The sequence below is a fragment of the Chroicocephalus ridibundus genome, chromosome 1 (genome assembly GCF_963924245.1).
Source record: "Chroicocephalus ridibundus chromosome 1, bChrRid1.1, whole genome shotgun sequence".
In the NCBI taxonomy this organism is placed as follows: Eukaryota; Metazoa; Chordata; class Aves; order Charadriiformes; family Laridae; genus Chroicocephalus; species Chroicocephalus ridibundus.
In genome coordinates, this window is record NC_086284.1 from 218,834,938 (window position 1) to 218,846,396 (window position 11,459).

Genomic DNA, 11,459 nt, shown 5'->3' on the forward strand with positions numbered 1-11,459 from the left:
TTTCTGGGGGAAAAGGGAGCAGAGGCGGATACTCCTTGTCCTCCTGAGGCACTGAAACCTCCTTCCGACAGAAGAGAAACCGCCCCGCAGAACCAAAAGACTACCTGTTTAGCAAATATTTCGAAATCTCCTGGGGGAACCTTCAGAAGCAGAAGGGGGGACCCTGCTGAGGCACAGTCCCCTCTGCCGGGGCCGCTTCCTCCAAGGGAGGGCACGGCTTGGGATGAGCTGTGACCTGGGAAGCTGAGTTCTCATCCAGAGGAGGCAAGCAGGGAGAAACAGGGAAAAAAGGCTCTTTTTGACATTTAAAAAAAAAAAAAAAAAAGGCATTAATGAGCTATTGGGACACACAGCTCTTCCTCCACAGCGAGGAGGTCCTGCAGAGAGCCGGCTCATCCTCCCACGCGTCGGGCTGGGGCTGAACCTTCGTCTCCTCATTCTCTGGCCAACAGTCGGCAAATTAGCCAAGAACTTAATTTCCCTTTACAAGTAAATTCTCCCCCTGACTCCCGGTGGTTCCTATCCCCGCGCCGTCCCTCCGGCAGGAATGTGCAGACCGCCCTGGCTTTGCTAGACTAAACAAGCCGGGCTTTCCTGGTTTCCTCCTGCGCTTGGCTCCGGTGGGGCCTGGCCAGCCCTCTCCTCGCCCCTGAGCCAAGACACCGCCCCCAGCCCACGTACGGGGGGACCCCGGGACACAGCGGGGTGAGACACCCAAAGGCAGAGGGGGAAGCGGGGCAGGCACTGTGTCCCTGCATCCTCAGCCACCCTGGATGACGTGATGTCCCCACTGGGGCCAGCAAAAGGGAAGGTGTCCGTGCCCCAGCGGCCACGTGGGCACGTCCACCTTCAGCAAGCAGCTCCCCAGCCCCGTATTTACCTTGGGGGATCCACCCAGCTCAGGCGCTACGTGCGGAGCGGAGACAACACCTGGTTTACAGGTGAGACCTGGGCAGAGCAGGTCACATCCCTCTCCTGAGCATCTCCCCGGCACCCCCATCCCAACCTCCCTCCTCCAGCCCGGTGACATCTGGGACTGGGGTCCCTTCGCTTGGGCTAGGAAAGCCTGATTTTCTGAGCTGCCCTGCAGACACCCCCCCTCGACTTTGGAAACCTCCATTAAAACCATGCTTAAAATAAAACACAAACCACCAAATTCTACACCCAACCTCTCGCCATCCCCCGGGGACCCTCCCCGCAGCCGCTGCGGAATCGTGCCCAAGCTCAGCCTCTCCAAAATCCCATTTTCCGCATTAAACCTCCCACGCAATTCAAGCTGGGCTTCGCGGAGGTTCCTCCCCATCCCCACGGACGCTCGCGGGACCGGGTGGCCTCGGGGTGTCTGGGCTTGCACGGGGGCACGGGGCCCTGCGGAGGTTTCCCCGCCGAAGTGGTTTCCCTCTCCCCATCCAACTTTCTCTTTTTCCACGGATTCGTCAGCCTCCCCCTCACTCCCTCCCGCCGCTGCCTTGTCTGCAAACGCAAACCCAGACGTCGCCGCGCACATCTGCGCACATCTGGGCTGGCGTTACACGGCGCGCAGGCTCAGGGTAATCCAACTGCCTGCTGTTAACCGTCTGGGCTGGGGTGGGCTTTTTTCTAGATGTTACCTGGGTCAAAGGGCTCGAAGCCAGACGCTGAGGTCGAGCGGGGCACTGACACCTGGAAAACCATAGGATCACAGAATGGTTCGGGTTGGAAAGGACCTTAAAGCCCATCCAGTGCCACCCCCTGCCCTGGGCAGGGACACCTCCCACCAGCCCAGGGTGCTCCAAGCCCCGTCCAACCTGGCCTTGAACCCCTCCAGGGATGGGGCAGCCACAGCTTCTCTGGGCAACCTGGCCCAGGGGCTCACCCCCCTCACAGCAAACAATTTCTTCCTGAGGTCTCATCTAAATCTCCCTCTTCCAGTGTAAAACCCTTCCCCCTCGTCCCGTGGCTCCCCTCCCTGATCCAGAGTCCCTCCCCAGCTTTCCTGGAGCCCCTTTAGGGACTGGAAGGGGCTGGAAGGTCTCCCCGGCGCCTTCTCTTCTCCAGGCTGAACCCCCCCCAGCTCTCTCAGCCTGTCCCCACAGCAGAGGGGCTCCAGCCCTCCCAGCATCTCCGGGGCCTCCTCTGGCCCCGCTCCACCATGTGAGGCTTTAACATCGGCCACTTGCACCCTCCGTCAAAGCATTGACCCCTCCAGCTCCAGTTGGAGACATCCCAGGGAAACCAGCTGCCAGAATGCCCACGAGCCAGCGGCTGCGTGCTCTGCCTCCCACCGTGGTGGCCTCACCACTTTCCCATCCTACCCCACAGCCCATCTCGGATGCCGTAAATAGGACTCGGCCACAAACTGCGGGATTTTATGGGCCAGCAGGCAGTTTGATGAGGTTAATTATCCTGCCATGCTAATGAGGGTGCAGTTAAGCACAGTCAAAATCAAGGGTTAGCTTGACCTTCTCCTAAAAACTGCTGGAAACGTGGGAGGCAATGGGTGCTGGTGATGGGGAGGTGATGGGGAGGTGATGGGTGCTGGTGATGGGAGGGCAATGAGGAATTGATGGGTGCTGGTCATGGGGACATGATGAGTGCTGGTGACAGGTGATGGGGAGGTCACGGGTGCTGGTGATGGGGAGGTGATGGGTGGTGGTCATGGGGAGGTGATGAGAAGGTAATGGGTGCTGGTGATGGGGAGGTGATGGGTGGTGGTCATGGGTGCTGGTCATGGGGAGGTAGTGAGAAGGTGATGGGTGCTGGTGATGGGAAGGTCATGGGTGCTGACAATGGGTACTGGTCGTGGGGAGGTGATAGGTGCTCATGATGGGGAGATCATGAATGCTGGTGATGGGTGCTGGCAATTGGGAGGCAATGGGGAAACAACCCCCCCAGCAGCTTCCAGCTTCACTCAGCACCAAGGAACACCCAGGATGGAGCAACCCCTTCCTCCTCAACAAAGCGACCCAGGGTCCCCCCACCCAGCCCACCTTCATTTTGGAGCTCAAACAACTCTCCCCACAGCTTGAACAAGCACCTTAATCCTCCCGGGCTTCGAAAACACTCGTTTATTTGTTGGTGTTTGCCTCTCCCAGCTGGGTTCGAGCCAGCTCACCCTCCTCTTGGCTCCCTGCTTGGCTGCCCGGGGCTTTTTCACAGCAATTTTGATTCCATCTTATTAAATCTGGAGCAGAAGAGCAAGAGAAGGCAATTAGACAGACAATTAGGGAGCAGCTCATTGCACAAGAGGAGCTGCTGGGACCTCCCCTCCCCTCCCCGAAACACGCTCGCAGGGCGAGTAGTGCCGTGCCTCTCGCCAGACAGGTTCCCGGCACGGCTGGGCCGAGTCCTCCCTGCAACTGCAGTGATTTACATGCCCGGAGTTTTTTCCAGATGAGGTTTTCCTCGAGACGGTGATCCCCTCCCAGACTTTGTCCCACCTGGAGGCCCCATTTCCCATTCATTCCTCAATTGTCCCATGGGTTGGCTTCTGTTTTGTGGCCTTCCTGCAAATCCCACAGCTCTAATTCCTCACTGGGTTAAACTGGGGCAAACTGGCACCATTTTCTTGTAGCCAAGAAAGTCAAACTATCTTTTCCTTGCGCCTGATCATCTGGTCCATGAGCTCCTTGGCCCAGCTGGGGAAGGTCACTGGGCTGCTATGGGCGCATAGGAAAGAGGGATGGATGGTTGGAGGGAGAGGTAGATGGATGGCAATGTGAATGAACGGATGGATGGACAGATGCGTGGATGGATGGTTGGAGGGACAGATGGATAGTTGACTGGATGGATGGTTGGGCAACTGGATGTATCGGGAAATGGACAGATGGATGAGTGGATGATAATGTGGTCGGGTGGATGGACACAAGGATGCACACGTGGGTGGAGGGATGGAGGGATGGAGGGAGGGATGGATGGATGGATGCATGGATGGATGGATGGATGGATGGATGGATGGATGGATGGTAATGTGGTTAGGAGGGTAGATGGATTTACAGATGGATGGTTGAGTGGCTGGGTGGATGGTTGGTTGTTGGGATGGATGGATGGATGGATGGATGGATGGATGGATGGATGGATGATAAATTGGTTGAGTTTATGGATGGATGGATGGATGGGTAGATACGAGTATGAATGGATGAACAGACAAATGGATGGAGGGATGGAGGGATGGGTGGACTGACGGATAGTAGGATGGACAGATAGTAGTATGGATGGGTAGATGAATGCATGAGTGGATAAACAGATAAATAAATGGATGGGTGGATGGATGGATGGATGGATGGATGGATGGATGGATGGATGGATGGATTGACGGATGGATTGACGGACGGATGGACAGATGGGTAGATGGACAGAAAAATAGCCCTCATTGTCATTTCCCTCGCAACCCCGCTGTACTCCCTGCTGTAAGAGATGAGTAAAAATGAAAGCAGGCCATTACAGCATGGTTAACCCTCACTCAGCCCCAGGCGTTAACCCCTGACTAACCGGGGCAGGACTCATGACACCTCTCACCTGATGCACCACCACGTCAGCTGCCCCGGGGGCTGCGGGGCCATTCCCAGGGAGCCCGGAAGAGGCATCACGGCTGATTCAGGTCTCCGTCAGCGCGGAGCACACCGGCTCCGGGCAGCCAGGCTCTGCCTGGACCTGCAGAAGGGAACCCTCCCTCAGCAGGTTTGACATTCGCCAGCATCGCCAGGATGGTCCTGGGGCTGGGGAGACTGGGGGGGTCCCCTCTCAGCCCCCCCAGTAAAGGGCTGGAGGGCTTTGCACAGCTCCAAACCCCACCAAAATTGCATTAAAATATCCCAAAATAGTGTGTATCACCCTCCTTCCTCCAGCGCCTCAAAACCACCACTTTTCTGCAAGCTGCAGCACAAATTCCTTAATTAGAGGTTCATCAGGAGCCGGCCCCACAAAATGCCACTGGCAGGGCAAGCGGGACAGCAGCTGGGGTGGCCCAAGGTGGTCACCCTTCTCCAGCACCCTGAAACTGCCCTGCCTGCTCCACCAGGGTCCAGCTGAACCCGTAGCTCGGTCTCTCCCGCGTGCCCCAGCTCCTGTCTCCTCCTCCTCTTCCTCCTCCTCCTCCTCCTCCTCCTCCTCTGGGGAGAGGCAGGTTGGAGGGAGGAGGCCCCATCCACGCCTCCCCGCCGGCGCCGCGACGTGCCGGGGCAGAGCCGTGTGCGAGCGGGGAGCGCCATGGCCGAGCGGCTGTCGGAGGAGAAGATCGCCGAATTCAAGGAGGCTTTTTCCCTTTTCGACCGGGATGGAGACGGTTGCATCACCACAAAGGAGTTGGGCACCGTCATGCGTTCGTTAGGGCAAAACCCCACCGAAGCGGAGCTGCAGGACATGGTGGGGGAGGTGGACGCCGACGGCAGCGGCACCATCGATTTCCCCGAGTTCCTCTCGCTGATGGCGAGGAAGATGAGGGACACGGACAGCGAGGAAGAGATCCGCGAGGCTTTCCGGGTCTTTGATAAGGATGGCAACGGCTACATCAGTGCGGCAGAGCTGCGGCACGTCATGACCAACCTGGGCGAGAAGCTGACGGACGAGGAGGTGGACGAGATGATCAAGGAGGCCGACTGCAACAACGACGGGCAGGTCAACTATGAGGAGTTCGTGAGGATGATGACGGAGAAGTGACCCCCCCACACATACTACCCATCTCCAACCCCATCCCCACAGGTAACTCGCTGGGATGCGGCTTCGCGCCCAACCCCACGTGCATGGAAAGTCCCGGACCACGGGGTCCACCCCACCCATTGAAATGGCCACCCCAAATCTTGCATTTCCCCCATCCCGAATCTTACATTTCCCCCATCCCGACCATCTCTTGCCCAGCAACTCTTGCTGGAGATTGCGAAAATGAAGTTCATGGTGCTTTTTTAAAAATTTTTCCTTCATTTCTTTGTAGGGAACAGAGGTTGTGGTGGTCCCCCAGCCCCTCCATCCCCTACCGCCTTCTCTCCACCATCCCAGGCTGGAAAAATCCTCTTTTATCCCAGATGGAACATCACCAGCCAGTGTCTGCGTCGGATGCGGGCGTCCCACCTGGCAGGATGGGGCTTGGGTTGCAGATGGACACGGGGGGTCCCTCCCCGCTGCCCCCCACGAGATGCACCTCTCATGTCCGTAGAGGTGCTGGTGGCCACCACATGTCCCCCAGCGCTGCACCGAGTCCAATAAAGAAATGTCCCCCCATGGCTGCCAGTGCTTCCTTCAGCTTCTCTTTGGGGTCCCTGTTATAAAACAAGCCCCCCAAAATCACCGACATGGGCGTATCCTGGTCAGGGTGAAGCCCCGCATCACCCCCATCCTCTTTCCCCCCATTCTTCTTCCCTACAAGCTGGAAAAATGCCCCTCATGGGTGCTGGGCACCCTCCAGCCACAGCCCCACCCCGTTGTGGCCATCCTCACCCCAAATCTCCATCGCTTTTAGGGTCTGCCAGGGTGTTGGGGGCCCTTTTCTCCTCCCCATCTAAAAGGAGATGGATTTAGCCCTAATCCTCATCCCAAAGATAAGTGGAGCGGGATTCACCTTTCCTGGCCGTAATCCACCCCGTCATGTTCTCCGTGACTCAGTTTCCCCACAAAGAGGGTGAAACCCGATTGCAGCATCACTCCCGCCCCGGGCCGGGGTGATCCCCTACATGGCAGGGGGTTGAAGAAAAATTAATTATAATGGGTCTTATTAATGCCCAGTCACCAACGAGCAAACAGAGAGGTGGCATGAGCAGGGCATGGCTGTTTCACGGCGACATCACAGCTCTGGGGATGTTCAGGTCACCACGAGGACTTCACCCCCCCAACCTCCAGCCCATCCTCGGGGCTGGGATCTTTGGCAATCCCAGTTGTTTTCCCGACGCTGGGAAAACCGGGCTGGTGCCTGCACGCCGGCCGGCAGGGCTGAGCACGCCCACGCTCGCTCCATCCCAGCCCGGCACCCGGCGCCTTCACCACGCGCTGCCCTCTCGCTCGCACACCCCACCTGCCCCGCGGCCCCGCGGGGGGGACACGAGCAGGGCAAAGCCAGCCCAAAAAATCCTCCAAATCCATCCAGATCAAGACAAGCGAAGGGGTCACTCCAGGCTATTGTACCCGAGACGCTAAAATTAGACCTTCCCGAAAACACGATTATTTATTAACGCCACGTATTCAGCGCAAAACCATACCCTGTATTTTTAGGCTTGACCTTTTCTCCTTCTATTCTGGGGTTGTTTAATTACCGGAGTATTTTTTTTTCACGCCACTTATCCTGAGCTGGTTTTTCTTACCAACGCTCTTTAGCGGGAGGCTGGACCCCCGCCAGAAACACCGGCCCCGCAGCCCCGGCAGCAGCGGCACCGGCCCGGAAAAGAATGTTCGTTTGTGGGTTTGCCCATTTCTCCCTCAATTTGATGCTCGGGAGCACGGAGGGAAGGTTTCCGCCGGCATCACTCAGGATGGACAGACGGATGGATGGGAGGGTCTTGTTTGCTTCAGCATGGCCAAGGGATGGGATTTTGCTTCCCAAATCCAAGTTTCGAGGCCCAAATTGCCCCACGGGAGGTGGAGGAGCTGATGGGGTGTGCAGGATCCATCCTGGAGCTTGCACGCTGCCTTCCCCCACGTGGGGCAGATCCATGACTCACGGGGCGGTTTGAATGCGGCGTTGATTAATGATTAAATTAATTGAGCGGGTACAGGCGATGGACTCCATGCCTGGGAGGTGGAGGAGTCCCTGCAGGGTGGAAAGGGGAGACCGTGGGGTGTCAAGGAAGAGAGACCAGGCATTTTCACCCCAAAAGCTGGTCGGGATGGTCTCCTGCACCTGGGGATGAAGATCGCAGGGTGGGACCTGGGGTAGGGGTCACCTGGGATGGGTCCTGGGACATCATCTAGGCTGGGACCTGGAGGATCCCTTAGGATAAGTCCTGGGGGTCATCTAAGATGGGATCTGGGGGAGTTGTCGCCTGGGAAAGGATGTGGGGAACCATCTACAATGGAGCTTGGGCGATTATCTCAGATGAAGCCTGGGAGATCCCTTGAGAAAAGACCTGGGAGGATCATTTAAAATGGGACCTGGAGAGGGAAGAAGCGTCCCCTGGGACAACACACCGGGGATCAGTTAGGATGGGGCTTGGAGGATCACCTGCAGTTGGACCTAGGAGATCATCTAGGCTGGGATCTAGGAGATCATCTAAGATGAGACCTGATGGGGCAGGCCATATGAGGTGGCAAATGAGGGACCATTTGGGTTGGACAATGGGGGACCACCTGGGTTGGGACTTGGGGGATAGTCTGGGGTGGAACCTGGGGGTTCATCTAAGATGGGATGTGAGTATCATCTAGGATGGGACATAGGGATCATCTAGGATGGGACATGAAGGTTCCTCCAGGATGGGCCCTGGAGGATCCCTTGGGATGGGACTTCGGGGGGATCTCCTGGATCCAGGCTGCAGCAGCTGATCCCACTTCCACCACTGGCAAACAATCTTCCACCACCTTTCCATGTATTTTCCTCCAGCCTTTCCGACAAAAACCCACCGAGGGCTCCAGCATCAGCACCACCCGCAAACAGGGGTGTAACCCCCCCATCGCTCCCCTCCCCCTGCTATCGGTTCTGCTTCACCTGGACCCTGTTTACCCAAAATTATGGGTTTTAGGAGAAAAGCGGCTAATGACACCCCGCCCCAGCATCACCCACCATGAAGGACCGGAGCGGCTTCTACTCCAGCGCTGCTGAATCAGTCACAAATTCTCTCCGTTCCCTTTTTTTTTTTTTTTTTTAGCAAAACACGTCATTTTAACAACATTTCAACAACTGGGCTTTCAAAACACATCAATTAAACATTGGGGAAAAAATACTGAGACCCCCTTCAAGGGGGACCAAGGAGTTTTTCTGAGCCCTCCCAAAGGATGTTGAAAAGATGGGCAGGATTTTTTTCCCCATTTTCCCCATTTTTTCCCCCCCTTCTTGCCGACCCCGGGCCCGCAGCTCCCTGCCTCCTCCCCGGCAATAACTCTTAAGCAAACATGACGTATCGCCTGGGAAATGTCGCTGCCCGCGGGAAGGGGAGGCCCCTCGACACCCGCCTGCCGTGAAAAAAAGTGGGGAAAAAAAGGGATTTTTGAAGCGGGGTTGATCCGGGCTGGTGGGGCAAGGGGTGAGGGGATGCCGTGGAGGAGGGCTGGGTTGGGTTCAGCAAGCCAGGATCTGCCCAGGGGAATAAATAACTAAACAAAACTTAAAAAAAAAAAAACCTTTTTTGGGGGGTACATTTGGGAGTACATCTCTCCAATGTTTAGTCTGGCAGGAAGCTGTTTCATTTCTCAGGGGTGGTTTTTAACGTGTTTTAAAGTGCTTTTTTCTCTCGCTGGTTTTCCACTTTCAGGTCGTTTGTGAAAGGAGAAAGCACTGCACGGGCGGGAAATTAAACAAAAAACAAATCAAACACAAATTGGCCCATGACCGGGCAAGGGGCATGGGACGGGATGGGTGACGGTGCCCAGGGATGGCCAAGATGATGTTGAATGGAGCAATTTGGTGCCAAATCCAGGGCTGAGCCCGAGGTCGCACCAGATGGGACATTGCTTGGGGGCAAAGTGCCCGATTTGGGGACCTGAGTGGTTGGGTTTACCTCCTTTTTTTTTTTGGTATTAGCCCCGCTGTCCCACGTGGGTCTTTGGGTGCCACCATGATGCAGATGCCCAACAGCATCCAAGGCACTGAGCTGCTTTGCATGACACGAGTTTCCTTGGACTCAGCTCACAGCCCGGCCAAAATCGCGTTCCCTTCTTGGCTGCGCTTGCCAGGGCATCCAGCAAGGGGGTCTGGGGGGCTGCGTGGGGCTTCCCTCGATGGGGAAAGGCTCTGGCCCCAAAAGTCTGCACTGAATCCTGCCAGGTCTACGCCAAAACTGCCTCTGCTGCCCCAGAGAGCAAGGCTGGGGAAGGGACAATTGGGACAAGGAGAGGGGACAAGCGGGACAGGGAGATGGGGATGAGTAGGAGAAGGCGAGGGGATGAATGGTACCACAAGACCAACAAGACCAGGAGAGGAAAACAAACGAGACCAGAAGTTGGGGAGAAGCGTGACCAAGAGATGGGACCAGTGGGACCAGGAGCTGGGGACAAGAAGAACCAGGAAAGAGGAAAAATGTGGCCAAAAGATGGAACAAATGGGAGCAGGAGATGGGGACAAGTGAAACCAGGGGACAAGTGGGACTAAGAGTTGGAGATGGACCAGGAGAAGGGACCAGTGGGACCAGGGGACAAGGACAAGTGGGACTAAGAGTTGGAGATGGACCAGGAGAAGGGACCAGTGGGACCAGGGGACAAGGACAAGTGGGATCAAGAGATGGAGTTGGACCAGGAGAAGGGACCAGGGGACAAGGGCAAGCAGGACCAGGAGACAAGGACAAGTCTTTGGGCTGAGGATAAGTAGGAGCAGGAGACAAGTGGGACAAGAAGAGGGGACCAGAACAACCACGAGCTGGGGACAAGTGTGACCAGGAAAGGGGACCAGGACAGGGGTCCCCATGCTCTGCAAATGCCAGGTAGGTTGTTGGGGCATGAGATGAGCCCTGTGCCCAGCTGCAAGGAGGAGGGGGGAGACCTCCCCGGCACCCCCATCTCGCTTCCCCGGCATTCCCAAGGCTCAACATAAAGCACCAAGGGATTTCACGAAGACGCTTGGGGCTCTTCATGGGGACGCTGGGATCCCCCAGCTGCCGCGGCATTTCACAAGGCTCCTCTCTCCCCTTTCCACAGCCCAGGGGTTGCCCAAGTTCGAGTTACCAAAATAAGCCCCCGGCTTCAGCCCCTGGGAGCGGGGGGGAGCATTGAGGGTGAAATGCAACCAACCGATGGCCCCCGGGTGCTCGGTGATGGCTGGGTTTCCAGCACCGAAGGGTGGGCAGATGTGGCTCCAGCCCGCTCGGCTGGCGGGGGATTAAATCAGTCGAGGTCTTCGCAGGCACCGGGAGAGTTTTCCAGACATTTCAGGGGACCCTGAGCCCCTCCAGGAGCCGGATGAGACCCTACAGCAGCCATAGGGTGGCCAAGGTGGTCACCATCGAGCTTCAAGGGGTGTAGTCTATCGTTGGCACCGTGGGATTTGGCTCTCTCCACACCAAAAAAAAAAAAAAGTCAGACATCCCTGCAGGGGTTAACTGCAGCGGCCGCAATCGGAGCTGCTTCATTTTCCATCCCTGCAGCTCCCGGAGCGGTCGGGGGGGCTTTTAACGGGAAATTAATAGCGCCATGACCTCAGCCGCCACGCACGCGGCCCGGCGTGCCGGCAGCCCCACGTAACCGCAGCCCCCCGCGTCCCAGCCCGAGGAGATTTTGGGGCCTTTTCCCCTCTTTTCTCCCCCCGGGCTAGGCAGGAGGATGGTGCTGTAGTTCTATAAATCACACACACACCCCCCCCCGCAGAGATACACAATAAAACCCACCCACCTCCACAGCTTTAGAGCCCAGCG

General features: G+C 57.0%; 1 protein-coding gene across 1 annotated transcript; it reads left to right on the top strand.

Moving 5' to 3' along the window:
- The first annotated feature begins 5,187 nt into the window (after positions 1–5,187).
- Positions 5,188–6,027, top strand: LOC134511103 (calmodulin, striated muscle). The gene is made up of 2 exons (XM_063324561.1): positions 5,188–5,679; positions 5,909–6,027. Exon 1 carries the CDS (start codon positions 5,188–5,190, stop codon positions 5,635–5,637), a length of 450 nt encoding a protein of 149 aa, XP_063180631.1. The 3' UTR covers positions 5,638–5,679; positions 5,909–6,027.
- Positions 6,028–11,459: the final 5,432 nt, after the last annotated feature.